The sequence below is a fragment of the Convolutriloba macropyga genome, chromosome 12 (assembly GCF_964194025.1).
Source record: "Convolutriloba macropyga chromosome 12, txConMacr16.3, whole genome shotgun sequence".
Taxonomy (NCBI): domain Eukaryota; kingdom Metazoa; phylum Xenacoelomorpha; order Acoela; family Convolutidae; genus Convolutriloba; species Convolutriloba macropyga.
Window position 1 is genome coordinate 6584411 of NC_134479.1, and position 24478 is coordinate 6608888.

The 24478-nt window shown below is 37.4% G+C and overlaps 1 protein-coding gene across 1 annotated transcript in view; it reads right to left on the reverse strand.

The window, feature by feature from the left end:
- The window catches only part of LOC142350954 (voltage-gated inwardly rectifying potassium channel KCNH2-like), a 349390-nt gene that overhangs the window by 107932 nt on the left and 216980 nt on the right, over positions 1-24478 (reverse strand). The window contains exons 9-13 of the mRNA XM_075402980.1: positions 23200-23426; positions 19655-19726; positions 18594-18851; positions 7359-7373; positions 1364-1452 (exon numbers count right to left, since the gene is read on the reverse strand). Coding sequence (XP_075259095.1) covers positions 1364-1452; positions 7359-7373; positions 18594-18851; positions 19655-19726; positions 23200-23426 — 661 coding nt within the window. The remainder of the gene's footprint in view (positions 1-1363; positions 1453-7358; positions 7374-18593; positions 18852-19654; positions 19727-23199; positions 23427-24478) is intronic.

The window sequence follows — 24478 nt, forward strand, 5'->3', positions numbered from 1 at the left end:
GCCAAAAAAATATTGAATCTTTATTGAAACGAAATTAAAGTCCCTCATGTTGCACAAAAAACTATTTCTAGCAATTACAACCAAAATACAAACGAAAAACTGACGAAAATCGAAAAAAAAACTACCAAAATCGGATTAGCATATGTACAATTTTATGAAACAAAATTACATCGAGGTAGAAAGAGGCGTTGAGTATAGGAATTATCAAAGAGAAGTTGCCATATTAACTGATTTTTAACAAAAAGACGGTTAAAATATCCAAAAATGAAGAGATTAATATAAAAAAAAGCCAAAAATTAACTAAAAATTCAGGAAATATGTGCCAATTTTCAACTTCAAACGCATTTTCAAGATCTGCAAAATACTGTGATATCAATGTCCGAGGTTTACATTTCAACATAGCATCGAATAAAAATTCTTTCTACAGAAAACCAAATAACAAGCAAAAAAAATGGGCCACTTCGACGAAAAAACGGCTAAAAACGGTTATCTATATCTGCAATTCAGTCAAAAACTACTTTTCAAAGTCAAAACGTCATTCACTAAACGCAGCGCATGATCAAAAAACTTCTCTCGCTTAGCGAAAATCTGTTCACCAAGACAGCTTTTCTCACTTTTGCTTTTAGGTCAAAATGCCGCGTGAACAAATCTACTTCCTGTAAAAAAAAAAACCAAAAGAAAACCGATACTCCTCTTCGAGTCGTAAAAAGACCAAGAGAAGGCCAATAATAGCCCCAGCTATCGCTGTGCGGCTATTAAACAAGCAGTACTCGAAGGTGAGGCTTTCACCGAACTCAATGAAAGTCAAAGGTTCGCCAGTGAAAAGGCAAGCCTGCTTTTTACCGCAATCAGGGACAATTAAAAATACGCGTCATTTTATTCTGCTAGTTTTCGAAACAAGGTTGCTCAGAGATTGTTTGGAAAACTTTTGAAACGATTAGCTGTATTTGAGGATAGTGGAATCTTCCAACCTGCAGGGGTATCTTCTTGACTTTTTCTTGCTCAAGAAATGTTTAAATATGTGCAATGCGGGGCACAGCTACAACGCTAATTGCCCGTAACTCAAAGGCTGGATGAAATGCTTGAGATATCAGCAGATGTTATCTTAAATGGATCAAATTTGGCCTTCAGGGTAAAAGCTTCAAGGGTTTCATTATATTTTTGTTTAGTTTGATTGATTAATTTAGTTTCTCAACTTTTGACTGCCATTGTTCAATTGACTTGCTGGTCAAGTACAGTAGTTCTAGTTTTTCATTCAATTTTTTGGATTGTATTTCAGGCCTTGCCCTGCTGTTTTATTTAAAATGAGCTGCAAAAATATGATCTCAGATGAAAGATCATTCGATTTTGGGATGAGACTAACCCTGAGGTCACTGAGACTGGCAGCTAATTTGTTGATTGACTCTGAAGAGATTCCCAGTCTGAATGATGACCTCCGAGGCCCATTCGGCACTAAACAAACAACACAACAATAAACAACAAAAAGACACAAACGCCACCAGTATATTACCACAGCAGCAAATAATTACAACTCAATTGCAAATTTACACAATCTCAAGTTTCTGGAAAATTATTCAGTCAAAAGCCAAATCAATGCTTTGCAAGAAAATCAATCAAACCATTTGAAGAGTTCAGTCAAAATAGGTTTCCTAAAAAATATTTGTCCTTGTAATAAAATTGCAGTACAATTGTATAACTATTCTCATTTCATTAAATAAAGATAGTTATAAAACTTTTAAGGAACAAAATTAAGATCAATATTCGGACATGAAGCGGAAGTGAGATTTGGAGCACAATGAACAAACAACAATCAAAACAAGCAACAAAATCAGCAGAAAACAATGGCAAATAACAACACATCTAATAATCGTCCATTAATAAGTCTTCTCTTAAAAAGTCTCCAATTAACCGTTAACTTCCGTGATTTTATACATTTCATAATGAAGAGCCAATTTAAAATGGTGATATGCCTTCGCTCTTTTCCACAATCATTTTCTCAAAGTTATCACAAATTACAAAAGTTATTTAAGAATTTCAGTCAATGTCCCCTTCAGGACATCGTACAAGCGCCTCAAATTATAAGTTATGACGTTTGCTCGTCTTATTGTAGCTTATATGATAAGACGTGCGCATAGCGTTGCATATAAAAAGCCCAAAGGAAAAGAGCTCCAGAATGTTTCCGCAGACATATTGAAATAGAAGCAACTTTTCTAGTCAAACATAAAACAGAGTGAAGTGCAATAATGGCTCCAGTTTGAGAGAGTGAGAAATACAACAGTGATAATCATTTACAAAATGTGGTTCTTCAAACGAGATACATTTTAAAGCAAAGGTTTCTGAACCAGACAGCAAACAAACTAAGCTGCAAAATTGTAAGCCAAACAATTACATAGCCACATATGCATATATTATAAACTGCATAACAAAAATTGCAAATTCTCTCCAGACAACGCAGAGAACTTCGTTCTGCCCGTGTTCAGAAACACAATACCTCAAAACTTACACCCTCAAGAATCGTTATACTTGGTAGTCACCTATTCGCATAGATGATCAGCTTACAACTTTGCAGCTGGTAAAAGTTTGAGTCTCAAATTTTCTGCAACATTTTTGGACAAACTGCAAACTGTTCATGCTTAATATTGAAATGAATATGCAATAGTTTCAAAAATAAAAAAAGTTGATACAAATTAAATCATTTAATTCACGTTCTTTAATTGGCCTGTCCAAGAACTTTGCGTTACAAAAAGGTCTGTTCTCATTTCCGTTGAAGTCACGTCTTGAAAACTGTTCACATGTTTAATGATGTTACTTTTGCTGCTCTTCCATTTCATTTTGCAATAATATATCAATAAACTAGTTAACAAATATCTGAATTATGCAAAATTCAAGTCAAAGCAATCTCTATTTTTCAGACTCTATTTATCAATCAATCAGAAGCTGCATATCCACTGGGATACCTCAAAGATGTGGAGTTACAATAAGCAATACCTGTGCAACCAAACTGACAACTGATAATCCTTCACCACCTGATAAAATTTTTTAAGCTCAAAATTTTTAAAGGTACCCGGCAGATTGCCCGGAGAAAAACTCCCATTGATTCCCATGACCACGACTAGGATTGAAGAACAGAGAAAAATGGACAAAATTGATTGATGTACGAAACATTTTCGAAGTGCAAGTTTTTTATTTCATTTCCTTGTTAGTTATACTCCTGCTTCTTAATGAGAGGATACAGGAGCTAGTAGCAATATCAATAACAATTACAGATGGCAACTCAGACTTATAAGAACAAAGTTCAAGTAACGGGCATCTAAAACTGGTCTTCAAGGTTTTGTCCCGTTTCTAATTTTGATTTCTAACCCTCAACTATTGCCGATTTCAATTTTTATAGATCAATTCGTCTGCAATATGTTACATACTTCACATACAGCGCCAAAAAATTAGCTCGTTCTCGGACGATTCATCAATGCTAAAATATTTGTTATTGCTATAACAAGCTAAGCAAAAAAGCTTCAACATAAAAAAAGCAATACAAACAAGCAAATATTTTAAGAAGAGATTTTAAAAATGACAGAATAACGTCAAGCAAATTGCTCTCAAACTACTGGCACGAGCGATTGGCTTAGTCAGTAGCTGGTTGCGTCTTAGTAAGGTCAAACTCTAAGAAGCCCCCTAACACCGTGAAAGTTCCGGTGAATCGCATACTTAGAGTCTAGTAAACCGTTAAAGCTCTCAGATAAACCTAATGCCTTGCCTTCAGGGCTTCATCTGTTTATGTCTTTTTGAGGAAGACGAGTCGTATGGTCAGACAGAAGAAACGATCAGACGAAAAGACTGCAGTACGAAAAAACGCATGAACCAGCAGGAATAACATAATTGCTAAAAAGTTTGTTTGAGAGCATTTTAAAACCAGAGCTACCTATTGGACCAATTATTTTGCTTAAAAATAGTGTAACAAACGGGTGCTAACAAATCATTCGTTTTAGAAAAATAATTGAAATTTTTGTTAACTTTGCTTCATCTGTAGCACAAATGAGGTCAATTATTGCACAGGGCAGTTCTGGGTAAATAAAGCCCGAAAACAAGGGTTATTTAACACAAGTTTATACTGCCAAAGCAATTGAAAAACTATAATCCGTTGACTTGAACCCAAATCTCAATGATCGCCGACACAGATCAAAAAATTTATATTTTTGAACATTTGAAATGATCTATAACTTCTTTTAAAAAAACTGCTCAAACATTGGGAAAACTGATTGGCTTAGGCTATGCTGCCATAAAGGTTTTGCAAAACGAACAAAACACGAAAAAATTCTCACCAGGCATTCGTAAAGACGTGATCTTGTTCATAAAATTAGATGCCTTTCGATGGCTTCATTTGAAAAACAGTTTTTTATTTAAAAAAAAGTTGTTTTATCCACAATTAAATTTATACAGTAAAAAAGTTTGAAAAGCAGGAATTACTGTTGTAGCGTGTAATATAGCTAACGTATCTTTTGCTAAAAATCCCGAAGTTTATTAGAAGTTTGCTCGATTAATCGCTGAACCAATCGCATGTAGTGTCTTCAACAATCCAAAAGAGGGGAAAACTTCAAATGCACTAGTGTTAAATTCAAAATTTGATAAACATACTTCAATACATTCTTTTTTTCAAACAAGTAAATTAATAATATAACCGAAAGGTTAACATGCCTTCAGAATAATCAGGAATATTTATTGAAATAATCAAAATTATACATTAATCTTCTGGTTATTAATTGATGTTACCCATTCAGCTGTTTGTTCCACTATATTTAAAATAAGATACGAATGATCCTAACTGTCTATTGGAAAATTTTCATACTGACGTAACAAAAATCTGTTAAAGTTCTATTGAAAAGAGTTTTGTTCTCCGTCGCTCTTACGTTAAAGGGTAACTTATTCCATTTTTGTATGCTCTTCAAATCAAGAACTTTTACTCTGCTTAGTATACTTTTGCGTTCTTACTATCAGCTGTTTTGTCTGTTTGTTCTTTTTTAATTGTAGGCGGTTTGCACATTTTTTAAATGTTTCTGATACTATCCTCTGATTCAAGTCTGTGTGGAGTTTCAATATACTAAACTCTGAAATAATTAACTCAGCTGGTAGGACATGCGATTTCAAAAGGATATCACAACACTGATCGAATTTGCGACGCATATAACACACTTTTATGCCCCAATTGATCTGTCGATTTATACGCTGTATGCATTTTGCTGAAAATGTTTGTAAAAAAACACCACTGAATGACAAATGAGACAGGACTAAAGATTTGAAAACTTGCAGCCTTACTTCCAAAGGTATGTGGTTTCTTACCAGATATAGTGAGCCAATGGCGGCCGCCATTTTTTAAAACTACATTTAGATGTGCTTCAAAAGTCAATTTTGAGTCAAGGTGTATTTCTAGATAACAACTCTCAGCAGGTTTTATTAAATTTCCGTTAAAAGTAACTTTTGGTTCTAATTCGTCCCTGGCAGAAAAATAAAGTAGTTCTGTTTTATCAGCATTCAAAGTGAGTTGATTTTCCTTCAAGTAACTGTCCGTCTTTAATAAAAAAATTTCTATTTTAGTTGCAATTGTTTCTCCTGGTTCATATCGACATAAAATACTAGTATCGTCTGCAAATTGAACAAGCTCGAAGTCACCATTGATTTTTTCTGAAAAATCGTTAACGAATGAAAGAAAAATTCGGGGTCCTAATACTGTGCCTTGGGTCCTCCATCATTAACGAAAACTTGTTCTGAGACCTCGGTGCCTATTTTGACGCATTGTGATCTTTCTTCGAGAAAAGATTTCAATAAATTAACTGCAGGCTCAGAGAAGTTGAAGCACTTCTTCAATAAGTTTGCAAAGTCTAAGAAAAATGCTGCAGTGTTTTTCCCATTTTCATGGTTTTCTACTACTTTCTCAGTGAAAAACAATACCGCATCTGTTGAAGATTTTTTGTTTTGGAATCCAAAATGCTCTTTATTCAACAGATTGTCTTTAATAATGTGATCCATCTTTTGGACTTTTGGAAAAGAAGCTTCTCAAAAAGCTTAGCAAAAGTTGGTGTGATCGAAATTGGTCGATATTTGCACATTTGTGTTGTTGATCCTTTTTTGTGAATTGGTGTGACATATGCATGTTTTAGAATAGTTGGAAATACACCGTTTTGAATACATTCATTAAAAATAAATTGCAGATGAGTACCAGTTGCGTATTTCGCCGCCTTTAAAAGCCCATGCATGGACAAATCCTGGACCCGGTGCATTACTGTTTTCTAAACTATCAATGGTTTTGTAGATTTCTTTTAAAGTCAATACTTGAAATCTTCAGAACAATGGTCCAACTTATGGATATTGAGAGGAACGAAATCACCAGAATATTTGCCCATTACCGCAGAAGATTTATTAAATGCATTGCAGATTGCTTTTTTGTCAACGGTCTTGGCTCCGTCTGCTTCAATTTCAGACACATTAATACCTTGCTTGTGATTTCCTAATTTTTTATTGATGAAACTCCATTTCTGCTTCGATGTTTCACATTGCTTAAAAAATTACATGACTTTGAATTAAATTATATGACTTAAATTATATGACTTTGATAACCCGCATGATTGTTCTGGTAGTTTTAACATTAGGCTAAATTATTGGGTATTTTGTCACAATGGGTATTTTTCACGACATTGTTAAACGTCTGCACTCAAGACTCTATCCCACTTACTTTAATGCTTCATTGAAGACCAGACAATAATTTAAACACTGCATGAGTCGTTTAGCGGCTTAAAATTTAGTTTTATCTCTACATAGTTTAAGAACACAACTGTAAACTCAACAATAGTTCGTTCAATTACGCTTTAAAATTTCACTCCAGTTTACAAATTCGTCGTAATTAACACGTACTTGTAGCATGTGAAGTAAGACATGGCCCATACAAATTTCTCCATGGATTCGTCTCACCTTGGAGTCGACAACCAATTAATTCCTTTTTTTATTAACTTGTTCACTACGTTTATCCTTCTGAGAATTCGACTGATCACAGTCACGCGAAAAAGGCGGGGCTACAAAATTGTTTTCTTACTCGTACAATTATTAAGAACAAATCTGCAAAATTATCATACTTAATTCCCATTTCTCCAGCAGAGTTACAAAACTTTGTGTGTGAGTAGACGATGGGCATCGCAAATGTGAATCTTATATGAGCTGTGACTTATCCAACTTCAATCCCAATCCTCAGTGAATATCGAATCTCCAAAAGTCCAAAGAATAATTTCATAATTCAGGCGTTTCAGAAATCGGTAATTAATGCATACTTATTTCAAGGGAAGTGAGAACAGATTTCTGTTGTTTATACTTACGCATTAGTGGGTGTGCTATAATGGTTAAAATAAGCAGCAGTTAGTCAGATCCATCAAGGGCCATCAAACCCGCAAACAGATAAATTATACACACACAAAATTGGCTCTTTGCTGATGGCGACTGAACTAAAATTAGGAACAAAACAAATTTTAATTATTATTTAGTATCACGTGATACGTCTGACTCCCACATCCTAAGCGTATAGCCACCGAACTTCCGAATATAGCTGCGAACAGCTTAGGGTGCCGTAAAATTTAGACATAAAGATATAGAGCTGAAATGCTGAGCAGATTGATGCTGCTTGAAAAAACGATTACAAAAAGGTATAGCCAAAATATTTATATCGCTTTTTGCATTTCATTCTTGGATCATTTGGAGCCCTCAAAACTGAAGCAAATGATACCGAAAAAATTCATTGAGTGTGGTTAAAACGTGCATGATCAGAATCTTATCACATACTTAAATACTCATAAATTGAGAGAGAGAGAGAGAGAGAAATGACGGAACGTACTCAAACGCTGCAAATGAGAGGAGAAACTCTACTGGTCTTGAAAATCGTAACAAAATTGCAAAGCGCGCAAGAGTACCGCAATACAGCTACACTCAGCTTACAGATATCAAAAAGATTCAAAGGGAATTCTAGCACAAAACTTGTTCTCAAACAAATCATTTCATTACAGCATGAAATATCCAAACCATCTCAAACAAGCCTGATTAACTAAAAAAGGTCGACCAAAAATCAGTTGAATTATCGACCAATTTCAATCACTCCTGCATTAAAATTTGAAATCATCTTAGAATTTGCACTATTATTCTGCTATGATTGCGGAAAAATGTGATTACGACAACGAAAAAACGGTGAATTGTGAAACTCACACGAGAAAAATTGTGAATTCTACTGTTCTTGAAAATCAAATGATTTAATTTTCTTCACTGAATATAGCTACTCAAAAAGTTTTGGTATCACTTAATCAGTGATGATCGAACAGAAATCTATTTCAAAAATAAGAAAAAACACCAGCTAAAGAAAACATTCAAACTCAATGTCAAACATACCCAGCAGATTGGCGATATGTATTGCGATTTGTATTGAAAGAACCAAAGAAAAATGAAAGAAAAAATGACTTCTGTATAAAGTCATTTCCAAAGTGGGAACTACTTTAGTTTCATTTTGTAGTTATAAAGAATCAGGTGTCTTAATGAGCTGATACCGGGCCCACTATCAATACCAATAAACACTAGAGATCGTAACTATCACTTACAAAAACAAAGTAGCTGGCATCTAAAATTGGTTCATACGGGTTTATCCCGTTTTTTATTAGTTTTTTGTAAACTTTAGATTGCTTTGCAGAGCAACTGCTGTTCAAAAGCACTTTGGGCATAATGCGATAAGAGTAAAACTAGCAAAAAGAAGTCGAAAAGAGGTAGCACAGAAAGTGACGAGCTGTGACTTACTATGAATCAAAACAAATTCTTATTCGAAGACGTACAAAAACATGGCAGTCCTCACCTACAGTTCAAAAAATTTTCATTGATTTATAAAAAAACAGGCCAAAAATGGATTGGGAAAACCATTTAGAAAAAATCCCATCATCAAAATCGAAAAAAAAACAGTAAAACATCAAAGTCAAATTGCCGCATGTGAACAAAAGACCACCAGGGAGAAGGCAAATATTGGCCATGGGGCACGTAGGGGAGGGGGGAGGTGGGTACAACGATGTGCAGGAGAAAATAATTCTCAGAATAAAAATTGAAAAAAAAGTAAAAAAAAAACAAATCAAATTGCCGCATGTGAACAAAAGACCACAATGGAGAAGGCAAGTATTTGCATGGGGGCACGTGCGAGTAGGGTACAACGTTGTGCAGGCGGAGAAAATAACTATCAGAACCGCCCTTCACGCCATGAATTTGTGCCTCCAAAACCGTTTCGGTGAATCGCAGCAGTAAGCCGAAAGGCTCTAAGAGAACCTCCGGGCGCTACCTGTTTAATCCGTTTTGAGGGCAAGAAGTCAAATGGGTCAGTCAAAAAACCGGTCAAGCGAAAAATTGCATTGAAAACCACCAATGGACTAATAACATAGCCGGCAGATTGCCAGAAAATAGCCCCCGTTGACGCGCTTGATGCACGGGATTGAAAGAGAAAAAAAAGATAAATCGACTGATTTTTTTTCTGTTATTTTTTCAGTCTCAAAAAGTGTTCTAATTTGGCGTGCAGTTTCAGTTAGATTATAAAATTATACTAAATTCAGCTTCTCAAAATAAACAAAAGATTAGACCTAGAACGAAATATGAGTGAATTGGGAAAACCATTTTGAATGAACAAAGTTAAAAAGCCGCATGTACACAAAAAACCACCAGCGAGAAAGGGAAGTTTGGTTCAAACAAAAAAACTAGGAATACAATGAACTATGAATTGATTGTGAAAACAATTATGAAAAAAATCTGATCCAAATAATTGAAAAAACAGTAAAAAAAAATCAAAGTGAAATTTAAAAAAATCAAAGAAAAAAAATCAAAAAACCACTAGCGAGAGAGCGAATTTTTGTTCAAACACCGTTTTCTCACTCTACTTTAAAATTAGAGTAAAAAAATTTCACGCCGCAAAACCACTCGCTTTTTCGCTCCACTTCCTGTTTCGGCGTGATCACTCCGATTTGACTTCAAAAATCATGAAAATGTGTGAACAGATCTTAAAAAAAGACAGCGCCCCAATACAATTCAAATTCTTTGAATTGTAAAAAAGAAGAGCGCCTAAATAATAGCCGTTTGAGAGGTTGAAGGCGGCTATTAATGATTGCTACAATTTTTGTTTCTGAGCAATTAAACATTTCAATTGGCAATATAAACTCAGAATCAGAAGAAAAAATTTCGATTTCAGTGGCCTCCAACAACTGGAACAGACTCGTCAATTGAAGGAAAGAAGTGGTCTCGATAAGACGTTTAGTTACGTTTTCTTACTGACGTGCTTGAACAAAATGTAAACCGTTAATGAAAATGTAACCCCTTAACTTTTATAAAAGTGATTAACTAGAGTGACATCAGCAAAGATCCACACTGGTTAACATTGATCATTGCTGTCTTATGAGATCCAATGACATTAGCAAGGGTTAATGATTACAGTCAATATTTATCTGATCACTGCAGATAATACAATAAGATTTGCACATTTAAATGATTGCAACCTTTTAGTGTGAAATGGTTAATAATGTACACATCATAAACATGGAATAACTCCTAATTGCTCTGGCGGGTAATACTCCTATGAGCAGCATTTCCATATCATTTATAAATGGCATAACTGTTGTGGAAAATAGCGTCTTAAACACTGAATCACTCACATATAAGCAATCCTTTTTCCATCGAACATGTTAAAGGTAATGAATGCAATCATTGAACTTTTCCTTTACAGTGCATTCTGCATATAATCAAATGCACGCCAACCTTTCAAAACCAACTCTTTAGAATTGCTTGATCCAATTAAATACCTTTTGATAGAATTTTATATCCATTCGTAAAACGTACAAGAGCCTTGCTTGGTCTTACAAGACTAGAACAGAGTTCAAAGGTGAAAGGCTAAACTTAAACGATGAGCGCAAGTTAAAATAAAATGATCGACCGAGCGTGGAAAACCCATTTACAGTTGTCATATTAATTCTAAAATTGCATACCAAGTTTTCACAAAACTCGTTTGCGTTTCACGCTTAGTTTACATAATACTTTCTACGAATTAGCGACAATAGTCCACACAAAACGCCTGATTAATATTTTTTAGCAACAAAAAAAAAACATTTTTGAATTACTTTTAATAATTGTTGTGATAAACTTATTAAATAGTGTTTACCCCCCCCCCCGAACAAATTTACCTCCGCTGTATTTTCAAATACGTATGCGCGCTGGGCTGAATCAAACCTACACCTTTCCAAGCCTCGCCATTCTGTACCTTAAAATTCTATAGAACTTAGAAATTTGCGGTAAAATTAAATGTGCTGCTGTGATGTCTCATAGTGGGGCTTCACTGTTCCATCCATTGGGTGGAGCGTACCCCCTTTTTTCATTTGAATTATATTTTTCAGATAAATGGGGTTTGCTCTTAAGCCGCGTAGGACAATCCAATGGATGAGTAGTGATCCCCCACTGAGACATTACTGCATCGTAAATAATTTTAAAGAGAAGGCACTAAAATCAACGACAACTGAAGAGAAGGCACTAAAGAGAAGGCTCTTAAATCAACTGATGATGATGATGCACGATTAGACTCAAGGCCAACGGACTTTGGGATAAACTTATTAAATAGATTTGTTATGGCAAAATCCTTGTACTGGGGACCTCCAATGGGAGGGTTTTAGAGGCAAGGTTCGGGTATGGTTCGTTAGAGTCAAGGTCCGACTCATCACATCAGGTCGTATCATTCTAACAGATTTCTTTTTTAGAACAATTTCTTGTGTTTTTGAATGTTAGCAGGCCCCGTGAATGGGATATTTTGATGACAACCATCTTCCTTCATCACATCAGGTTGTACAATTCTAACTGATTTCATTCTTAGAGCAATTTCTTGTTTTGAATGTTAGCAGGCTCTGTGAATGGGACGTTTTGATGCCAACCCTCTTCCCTCCAGCTGCTCGGACTTGGTCTTGGGTACTTCTCGTACAAAATATATAGACGAGGGTCAAGTACAGGGTTGTGTACACTCCTATCGAGGTGCTAAACTGCTAGATCTCTGATGTATTGATTGATAACATCAATCAATACCCAAATCAGAAACTGAACACTGTTGTAGTAATTGCTGGCTTCAATGATCACCGTAGTAGTATTGAAACTTTCATAGAGCATTGGAAATTCCTCTTTCAGCTCATTATTGTTAAATTTAGCCCAAATAATTTGATTGTTCCCAAAGTTATACCCACCAGCTGTAATCGCCTCATAAATAAGAAAATCAGTGCCCTTAACTACGCTTTGTATAATTATATTGATTCTTGTGCCTTAAAGCTGTTTATTGTTTCACCCTCATTTAGGAAATTTCTTGAACCTAACCTGTTCTGTAAAGACACCGTGCACTTCTCTCATGGAAACCATGTTTTCACTATTATTCTGTTTAACATCATTCTATACTTTAAATATCGTTGCTTCTATTACTCTCCTGTAATTAACTTAATCTAGTCCCCCTAAGTGCAGCCTTCCCGACTCCTAGCCCATAGCCTGATGGCTGATCAAACCCATTGTCCACTCTGCAAGGGTCCCCTACGTAGTGGAGGCGTCTGGTGTCATACGTGTTACAAATATTTGTACGTGAAATGCAGTGGCCTAGCCGCAGCGAAAGAGTGGACCGAAAACTTCAGCTGCAAAAGCTGCTCTGAGGTCGCCGCAGCCACCGAAACAGCAATCGCAACGCCGGCAACACAAAATGATTTGACCGTTCCCGACACTGCACTCATAGATCCTGCAACATCGCACGCCCCTGAACGTTCCGTCGCCGCACCATCGGATAATTTTTGGGATAACTTCCAGCCTTATCACGCGGTAACAGTGCGCGAAATATACCGCGAGGTCGTCACATGGAAGTCCTCGTTCTTCACGCTCAGTAAGAACAAGACAGGGGAACAGTTCGCCGAAGCGCTTCACAGTGTCCTCTCCCCGATTGTCGTAGACACGGATAGATCCGATATATCTCTGACCCTCTGTATGATACTTCCGCACTTAACTCTCAGTCGAACAAAGAACACGGACGATGGATCGAACAATAAGACCATCAAGCGTAGACTGCGTGCATGGCACAGCTGCAACTTCTCAGAACTGTTCTGTGAAGCGAAGGCAATCCAAATGAGAATGAATTCAAGGAACAAAAAGCAACACTCTGACCTCAAGATGTTCAACGATTTCAAGTCTCGTGGTAAGATCAGTAATGCTATTTCCGTTCTTTCGGATGAGCATAAAGGCGGCGTACTCGCACCTACCGATCTCATAGACGGTAGACCGGTCCTCGAGATTTTACGCGACAAACATCCTTAAGGGCAACCCTTGGAGCCCAACTGCATTCAGAGACAACATCCACGCGCGCTTTCCTACCACCCCGCTGTTTTCGACAAAACCAGTGATAGGCTTGTCCGAACGCATGTCTCGATGCCGATGACTGGCGTAGAATACTTTCTGCTTTCGGGCAGACATCCACGAACCTGTGGCCAAGTTTGCTAAGAGGCTGGCCACGTCCATAATACCACCAGATAATTTGATTGCATACAATGGTTGTCGACTAGTGGCTCTGGATAAATGTCTCTGGATAAATGTAGTTGGCTCTGGATAAATGTCCAGGTGTGAGACCTATTGGTATTGGTGAAGTAATGCGTCGCATCACCGGACGTATAATTGTCGACTGCATAAGGCAAGATTTAACATCCCTCGGTGGAAACATGCAGCTGTGCCTGGGTCAGAAATGCGGCATAGAACATGCCATACATTCGCTTCGCGACAGTTTTGATGATCCCGAAAACTAAGCAATTCTACTAATTGATGCCAAAAACGCATTTAATATGCTCAATAGACGAACAGCATTAGAGAACGTGAAAGCCTTATGCCCATCATTGCATGTTGCCCTACAGAATTCCTATAGCCGTCCGTCTCATCTCTACATCGGTAAGTCGACCATTCTGTCTCAGGAAGGTACGACACAAGGTGATCCCCTTGCGATGGCAATGTATGGAATCGGAATCCTACCCCTAATATCAAGACTTCACAATGACTCCTTGACACAAAAATGGTATGCTGATGATGGTAGCATCGTCGGTAAGTTGAAAGATATCAGGGCACTCTTCGACAAGCTCACTCAGCTTGGTCCCAAGTACGGATATCTTGTCAATCCTCCGAAGTGTCAGTTGATAATTAAGCCAGGAGGCGAGCGCCAAGCGTCAACTATTTGCGCCAAGCGTCAACTATTTTGCAGGCACAAATATGGAAATCACGCAAGGCGCTCGAGTGCTGGGATCAGTGCCAGCTATATGCCCATTCGGAAAAGAATTTAGCATCACCCATGCCCTTCATTGCGCCAAAGGTGTTTGCGCCAAGCGTCAACTATTTTGAAGGCACAAATATGGAAATCACGCAAGGCGCTCGAGTGCTGGGATCAGTGCTCGGTAGCTCTGAGGCCAGTAAAATTTTCCTGAAAGATGCAGAAATTAAATACACAAAAAGTTTGGACAGACTTGGTCAATTTGCTCTCACCTCTCCCCAGAACGCCTATGCATGTTTAACGAAGGGGGTTCAACAGAAGTTGAGCTTCCTCTCGCGTACTACACCCTTCATGGACGAGGTTCTGGACAAGGTAAAGGAGCGGCTGGGCCGAGTCATACCGAACATCGTCGGCAAAGAAGTAATCCAAGAGGAAGGAGAACTTTTTTCTCTCCCTCTCAGAATGAGTGGGCTTAACATTGCCCTTCCACAAGATCTTCATAAAAATCTTGAGAAATCAATTGAACTCTCAACTCCGTCGGAGTCATTTAATAATGATTCATGCGATATTCAACAATGTCAATTAGAACAAACCAAGATCAGTCTCAGAGAGAAAGCAGACATGCAACGTGAACTCATCTCGCAAAAATCCGGAATAGAAAACAATCTACCAGAAATAAAGTATGCCATCCAGCTGGCCTCGGAGAAAGGAGCATCTAGCTGGCTTAACGCACTTCCGTTATCAAAACATGGTTTCGACATCACGAAGACTGAGTTCCGTGATGGAATAGCACTTCGCTACACCTGGGAAGCGAAGAACACGCCAGCTATATGCCCATGCGGAAAAGAATTTAGCATCACCCATGCCCTTCATTGCGCCAAAGGTGTTTGCAAACCTGATGGATGACGTTTGCCACGATGTCCAGATAGAGCCAAAACTTCAGTCGCTCGATGGAGAAATTTTCTCGAGTAATTTTACCACTACTGATGATGACGCTCGACTGGACATCAAGGCAAACGGACTGCGGGGCTCCCGCTTATCGCACTTTCTTCGATGTGAAGATTTTCAACCCCCACGCGAAGAGCTGCCCTAAGACCAAAAAAGATGCATACAAATATTACGAGAGCATCAAGCGAAATAAATACGAAGAGCGAATCAGCGAACACGAACACAGCAGTTTCAACGCACTGGTTTTTGCTTGCTCGGGCGGTGCTGGGCCATCAGCATCGCGCGTTATGAAACAACTCGCAACTAAGATCAGCGAAAAACGCGGAGAGCCGTACGCCGACACTATAAGCTACATCCGAACGAAAATCAGCTTCGCACTTCTGAGGAGCTGTGTTCTCTGCTTGAGGGGATGTCGCGCCCTCAAGCCTCGTGTTCTCAGTGAGACTTCGATTAGCGCCGTCGTGGAGGATGGAAGGCTGCACTGAGTGTGTGGCTGCTTAACTTTATTCCTTTGCTCCTACCTTGATATCCTATTTTTATTTTAATCCTTCCTTACCAGTTGCTTATATATATACATATATATATATATATATATATATATATATATATATATATATATATATATAATATACATATATACAATATTGGTGCTTTCCTCTCCACTTGTTAGTTATTTTTGTGACTGGGCCGTCTTTACACTATCTGGAGGGGAACAGCTTGGAGTGCTACTCATCATCCCTTATGTTCCGACCTACATCCATCGTTGCCGGATGGCGTACACGGTCCTACTTAAGAAGCAGGTTGAGAGTGATAAAAAAAGTAAAAATAGCGAAATAAAATTTCTCTTTTATAACTTTCTCACTGATGCGCTTCAAAAGTCCTGCCTGGGACAAATCCTATCTAGGGTACGCTACCTGAGATGAACTCCTGTTGCAGTTGTCTTTAAAGGAAGAGAAAACTATAAATTTATCTAACTTCTAATTTTTATTGAATCAGCCAAATTTGCTCAAACATTTCCTTTCTTCGAAGCTGATATGTAAGTTATTCTTTATGTTGACAATTCAGAGACCAAAGTGTAAATGGGCATAAACTTGATCATTTCATTCACATTATCTGCATATTCTTAACATTCAACTTTAATATTATGTTTCAAACTTTTACTAGCATTTTAACCTCATTAGATAGACAATATTGTCACTTTATTACGTTGATTGCATCTCAACAAAAAAGTCATGATAAAATGAAAAACTCAGCTTGCGTTAACTCCAGATCAAACCATAGAACCTTGATAATTTTTGACGGCTACGAGTACAACAAACAGCAAGTTATATACTTTAAGGGTTGTTCAGAAGACAATATTTAGCCTTGACTGGTGCAAACTATGATAAATGTTTGCATTGATCTGCCGTTGAGATTCTATTTTGTTCAGAGTATTCTTAAAGCGCCTCGATTAAAAGTCACAATTCAAAAATAATTAGCTTGCGATAATGATTTGCTTATTATTCTAGTATGAACACAAAGATAAACCAATTTTATAACATCAAAAATAGAAACCTGGGAATCCACGCTTTCTCTTTATGTTTTCAGACTACGCTTTTTACTATTTTAGTTTTAAAAAACCCGAAATTTAAAATAAACATTATAATAATTCATTTAATCTTGGAAATTAATTGATTATATTTGATATATCTCTATTCAAAAGAGAGGGAGAGAGCGCAAAAACAGTTCTCAAACACTTCCTCGGACAAAGTTTGTTTAAAATGAGATATCGACAATAACTGCAACAACTAATCTAAGCAAAAAATAATTTATTTGAGAGTCCGACCAAAAACAATTCAAAATGAACAAAAACCAAAAGCAAATATATGTAATTCTTTTACAAAAGTTACAAAAAAGATGTACGACCATATAAATTGGAAGTCAATAAATTTCTCTAAAATTAAAGGTGTTTTGAATTGTAACACATAAGATTCTTCGACCCTGCAAACCTTCAGAGATTGAAAAGATAAAAATTTCATTATAGCCAGTAGACCTATTGATATTGGCACCCTATAGTCAAAGAAATACAAAAACTAAAGACAAAAAATTCTATTCAAAAAACCTAGATTCTCATTTTAGACCCGACCCATATTTTCAAACAAGAAATAAAGCGTTAAAACCATCTGTTTGGGGTAACCTCTATTGTGCTTCATTTAAATTAGAGTTCGCACACTCAAGTTAGATTTAACAATTGAACTCAGAAGTCAATTTGTAGTGAATTAAGTCAAGTATGCTAAAAAACAGAATGCCGTCAGAAATGACTTCCAGCCGCTTCAATGCACGTAACGAAAATCAAGACGACGAATTACAAAAAAAAAACAAACGGACTAACGTCGAAAAATTTAGCTCTCAAATGACAGGCGACGCAATTCAATTCAGTGGCTGTAGCCTCGATAAATTATTCTTCATGGGTGCGAAAAAATCAGTCGACGGTAAAATTCGTACCCCGAGTCCGATTCCGTCACCTCGACGGAGATATTAACCACTTGGCTAACAGGGACGCGTAATCGTATTGGGTCTAACAATCAGTTTGGTTTGAACAACAAACTATTTCGGATTGAGAGCAATTGAAATCACTCGAAAAATAAGAAGTGCGTGCAAAAGACACCTGAGAAGTCAAAGATTATTCTAGAAAAGCGCAAAACGATCAAACGAAAAATTTGCACTAAAAAAGGACACACACGTTTACAATATTTGCCTCTAATTCGAGAGCAATTAACAACTGAGCAACACAGCAAAATTGAATTTTGACTATTGAGTTTCTCTTCAATATTAATAACGAGAGGTTCGAAATTTTTATCAAATCGCGACAGTTAAGTCTTTTTAAAGAAGTTGAGGGAGGACTCTAACTTCTACATCAATGAAGACTACAGCTCTTAAGGTGGTTACCTTGACCAGTTTTTAAACCTCTTTGAGGTACAGAAAATTATTGCTCGGTATTAAACAAAAAATTTTCTGCTTTTTTCAACCAAAAAAAATCCCTCAAAACAATCGTTTTGTGAAGCCCAATTGGATGGATTATTAACTACTTCAGCACGATTTTTTTTTCATTTTTCAAAGCAATTTTGTCTGACGAACTACTTAAACTCAGACTTGAGATGCATCAGTAATTGTAGATATCTATTTCGCAAAGTTGCTTAAGAAATTTGACTAACTTCCAAAGAAACCGTTTATGGCACTAATAATTCCACTATTATGTTGCAAGAAGTTTGAAGTTCTTATGATTTGCTTAATTTTGGAACACTCATTTTGGAACAGCCATTAACTTTGAATTAGTGTTTATTCACTTCAGAGTGCAAACACAAACCTGTGAGATGTGTTTTGCTCTGTTGAGGTGTCTGTTCATCATCATCATCATCGGTGTTGTTCAGTGCCTGATTGGAAGAGGGTGACCTTGACCTGCTCCTCCCCCTCCCCCTCCCACTCACAGACATCTTCCTCTCTCGTCTCTCAACTGACGATGCACGAGAGGGAGGCGTGACGTCATAGTCTGTCTCGTCCACATTACTTTCTCCAGAGGGAGACTTGAACTCCACGCGTGGAATGGCTGAGGATGCAACAACACCTGAACAAAAATTCAAGTCCCTTCTGATTGCTTGTTTTTGTTTATAACCCTCCATTTTACCAGTAACAACATCCCCCAGCTTAGTGTGCGCATATTATGTGCACCCCCCCCCCCCCCAAACGCACGTGCCATATTTTTTACATGATGATTTACTATGTAATGGCATGTGCTCTATAACTGGGGGCACAACGGAAAAGATCCATAATTTTAAATTTAAATTTGTTGATATTTGAAATCAAATGTTCCGTTAGGTATCATATGCAAGTACTTTTGCTTCTTAGCAAGTTAGTGCACACAGATTAATGGATGTAAAATCTTCACAAGCCTTCAATAATGATTTGATGTGTTGGAATAGTCTGCATCACCTAATGGTGTGAAGGGGGGGGGGGGGGGGGGTCCAAGGATAAGAAATGCACAATGACTGATGTTTAGAAAAGCAAGACAACTATGTATGCTCCTCACTTTTGGAATATACTTTGTTCGACCGAACAAACTATTGATATTTACTCCTTGTCCTCTGGATCAAAGAGCTTTTTTCCCCCAGTTCGAAACCCCACCCCCACCATCATCATCCTCATCATCACCACCACCATCACCCACTACAGAACTCGCGTAATTATATAGCAAATTATTATGTGAAACTATGGCTCGTTCGGACGGGGAGGGGGGAGGAGGGTTGCAATATGCTCCAACTAAGACGTAGCATCTATCTGAACATTTTAGTGGAACCGGTAGCCATCACATCTGCGCAATGTAATGCTTAAGAAATATACATTGAAGAGGTCCAAATATATTTTCATTACCTTTTTTAGGCGACTCAGAAGAACCTCTGTGACGACGTGCCCTGTCTCTGTGGCCACTGGAATGATCAGAGCCTGTCAAAAATAACCAAATGTTGTCACTTCCTGTTGATGAACTAACTGGGCGATTCTTAGATTATTTTTTACTATTGAACAACTAATTTAATCTAAGATTAAATATTGAACAACTAATTTAATCTAAGAAACATAAACCGACTAACGTCGAATGAGTTGCTCTCGAATGAGACGAGGGCAACTTAATTTATAGGGGATGTAGTTTAGAAAGGTTTTGTTTGTGCAAAAACGCCCCGCACCTCCAGTTTGACAATCTACCATCTTAGCCGCTAAGCTACAATGCCTTTGATTCTCTTTCGCTCAAAATGCTTTCATATTGGTGGGGGATCGGTCAAACTCTAAGAACCGCCCTTCACACCATGACTCCCGCCATTCAGAGCTGGAGAGGGGGTCCTCTTCGCCGGGTTGGAGGAAGGTGGAGAGGGGGGGGGGCTTAGGGCGTGACTGCGGGGGGGGGGGGGGGGTGAGACAGAGGGAGAGGTAAAGTTTTATGACTAAGAACCGCCCTTCACACCTTGAAATTGTCTCAAAACAGTTTCTAGGAATCGCATACTTGGAGAGTAATGACCTGAAGGGCACTAAGAGCACCTAATGCCCTCTAGGCCCTATCTGTTAATTCAGTTTTTGAGGACGAAGAGTCAAATGGGTCAGACGAAAAATCGGTCAAGCGACAAATCACATTAAAAAAGACCACAACACTAATAAAATCTACAAACGTCGTTTGAGAGCATTTAATCAATCTATTCGGACAACAAACACCGGAAAATCCCAATAATGTCCAGCTGGGCCGGTCTATTGCAAAAATAGGGCGTTGCAAAAACTGGGGAACAAAAACTAAACATACCCGGAAGAATGCCGCAAAATAGCCGCCGTTGATTCCCATAACTCTATTGGGATTGAAAGAAAAGAAAATATCAACAAAAATTGATTTTTGTATAAAAACATTTTTAAGTTCGATTTATTTTGATGTCCTTTCGGAATTGAACATACTCCTGTCTCTCAGTGCGAGGCTACAGGGTCTAGTATCAATACCAATAAGCATTATAGATAGTAACTAAAACTTTTGAGAACAAAGTTCAAGTACCGGGTATTTAAAAATGGGCTTTATGGGTTTATCCCGTTTCTATTTGACTTTGATTTTTTTTACACCGACTCTCTTCATTTTGAATTGCTTTGCTGAGCCGCTGCTGTTTAAAAGGACTTTGAGCAAAACGACAGAAGAGTAAAACTAGCCTAGAGAAGTCAAAAGGATTTTACGCAAAATGTCGAAAAAGCGGCAAAATGGGAAAAGCGAAAAAAAAAATTCGACGAAGTAAAAAAAAATAGGAGCGCTATATTAGCCGGCTGAGAAGATGAGGGCGGCTATTAAACAAAAAGCAAAATATTTAATGAAGTGCTTACTCGCTGTTTTGATGAAACGTACAATACAGAAACTATTGAAGGTTCTGTATAAATTGCTTAAACTCAAGGATATTAAACACATCAAGTTAATGTCCTAAAACGTAAGCAATTTACACCGAATCTGAGGACGAACATTCAAATCGCTCAGACAACAAAAAAATTTCAAGTAAAAGCAAAAACAGGATTAAGTGAAAATAATATGAACAGAATACGTCAACCGGCGTCAAATGACTTGCGTTCAAGCGACACGATTTAGGCGGATAAGAGCTTAAAATTTAAATCAAATTTGATCGGAGCTGATTCAATTTCAAAATTCTGAAACAGCCAGGAGATTGCCGGAATAGCTGCGAAATAGACTTGCGTGCCGAGACAGAAACATCTAAAATGAAAAAAACTCGACGCCGCTCAAAAAGATATGTAAAAAAACATACAGCGATAACTCAATCGAGCTTGTTACAAATCATTCCGCAGAAGCCTTTTTATTAGGGAACCTTATTACAAATATGAGTTCCTTTGACCTTAAATTTATTCAAATTAAACTTATGTTTAAAGTGCACAGGTCATAATATTGAGTGAGGTAAGCAACGTATGATCAAAATCTTCTGACGCAAATGACTTAAAAACTTCTGCTAGAGAGAGTGAGAAATGACGTCACGCGCGCAAAAACCGTTAGTGAGAATAAAAAGTCATTCAGAAAATTTGACTTTTTCAGCTTTGCTGTGTGAAATGAAAAAAAAGCGTAAAACGACAAAACGACTTCGCAGCTAAAAATAGACCAATTTAAAACAAAGAAAACTACGAAAGTCAATAAAACAACGGGCGCTGCTCAATTTAATTCGAGCCTTCTTCATTTGGAGGCGGGGATTAAGCCAGGTAAAATGTGTTGAGAGCCTAATACGATTTAGAATGTAATAATGAAACCAATTTCGACGCACTTTTGATCACAAATTAAGTCAACTGTCGCGAGACAAATTAGCGGCTTAAACTCGAGCAATTTATCACGCAAAAATCAAGCAGTCCATGTCACTTAAAGTCACTTAAAAGATTAAGATCAAACACACAGGCGACAAAATATTAAAAGAACAAAAAGGTCAGAACCTTCCATTGAAAAGACACACACGTTCATTTGCAATAATTGCTTCAAATTTCGTTCGAGAGCAATTTGTCACAACAAAACAAGTCAAGTGCGAAGGGTCAAATCGGTCAAAAAAAATTAATATTTAAAAATGACAGAAAAGACTACATAAACTGTTTTAAAATTCCATGGAGAGGGCTCTCCTCCATTGTAGCACGCTCCACGAAGACATAGGCCAATATATATTTTGACTAAGATGTAAGTTGTACGTGACAAATGACAAAAGGTGTTCAGTAACTCATCTGGCCAATAACACCAAGTACAGTCAACTAACGTAGCTTTTGGTCTGGCAATTGTGTGTATATTTACATTCGGTCTGATGGAAACAAAAAATTTTTCAGAAGAAAAGGAGCAGTTTTTTCTCGGTAGCGTTTTTTGTTCGTTTAAAAGCTTTTATCTATTAGAAACCTTTTAACAGCACTGATTACAATGAAAATTAACTGTAAAATTGAAAGAAGTCTAGATTACGGGGACATCAGTATAGTATTTTCGAAGGAAGCATGGTCACAATCAGGAAGTTCCGTGCATTTTGACTTCTAGCAAAGTTTCACAACCATGTGTGGACAAGATGTTTATTTCGAAGAGTGGCATTATGTACTTGAATGTTATGTATATACTTGGCAATTATGTAGTACAATGCCTTTTTTGCTTTGAGTAACGATGGAAATGCTCGAAATCCTGTCAATTCACAAAAACATGGTAACAAATTTATTTTTTTATTATCATTACATCTGTAAAACGAAGTTCAATCGATTACTGTTTTTTAAACTCGTTACTAATGGTTTCACTCTGTAGCCTTCGGCCAGGTTTCAATCAATTAATAACTCAATTTGTCGTCTAAACAGTATCAAAAACAGTAGTCTAATATAAAATGAGAGATTTTACAACAGCAAAACTATCGTTAAGGAGAGAAGGAAACATCCAAATTTTGAAATACCTTGTTGTGGACGGGATCTATTGGACACCGTAGGACCCGTGAAGCTTGCACGTGCCGGCACATCGTCGCTTCTAGATCCCCGAGCGGAATGGGTGGGTGGAGGAGGTTGAGGTGGTGAGTCATTGATGATTGGAATGATAGTTGACGTGACACCAGAGGAGGAGGAAGGTCCTGAGATACCAACAGCACCAGTAGTACGAATGTCGTCAGAGTCAATGTTACCACCACTAAAATAGGATATACAATGTAGCTATGACAACCCAGACAGTTATTAAAATCTATAAGTTCACAATTATTTAAAGGTCAATTTTGTTGGTCGAGGCTTCAAAAACAAATCGCGAAAAACTCAGTTTCAAAAAACGCTAGCAAAGACCTGTAGGTGCATTAACTGACGGCAAAACTGATTATGTTAACTCACAAAATGAAAATGCCTCAATAAATTGCTGTTGTGCCTGAATATTTTTAAAAGCAGGCATAACCACTATTTTAAAAAAAAGGAGATACTCCAGACAGAAAAAGTCTCGAGCTATTCAATAACATCTCCTTTCTGTATTAAAACAAATTTCAGAGAGTCTTAGCCTCTCAAATTCATGACTATCCGACATTAAATTGGAACAATAAGAACATAGCCGCCAGATTGCCGAAATATCTGCAAAACAGTATAATAATTTTTGTGCCGTATAATACAGAGCAGACATAGCTATAAGTTATAATTTATCGAAGCCACTCAAAAAGCTATGTAAACAACTTTCAGCGAGAAATAGCCAGATGTGAACAACAGAACATAAACCGACAAATGTCGGAAGAATTGCTCTTGAACGACAGGCGAGGCAATTTAATTCAGGGGCTGTAGCCTAGATAAATTTATCTTTATGGGTGCAAAAAAAAAACATTTCCCCACCGGGATTCATACCACTAACCTCAGGATCCACAACCATCCGCACTAACCACTGCGCTACAATCATTTACCTCTGCTATGCTGCAACCGAATTTATATTACCAACAAGCTTTACTGCGGAGCAATATAGATCACTCAAAAATGAAGAACGAAAGCGTGAAAAAGTCACTTGAGAAGTCAAAGAATGTCTACAAAAAAGCGCAAAAACGGTCAAGCAACAAATTTGCATAAAAAACACATCCGGTAGAATACCGGAAACGAATCGAATCGTCGTGAATTATAATCTAACCTAACCTTACCAAAATCAGAGCATCAAAATAGACAAGAGAAAAAAAGTAGCCGAACAAACCACATTAAAGTGTTTTAAAAATGCCGACAATT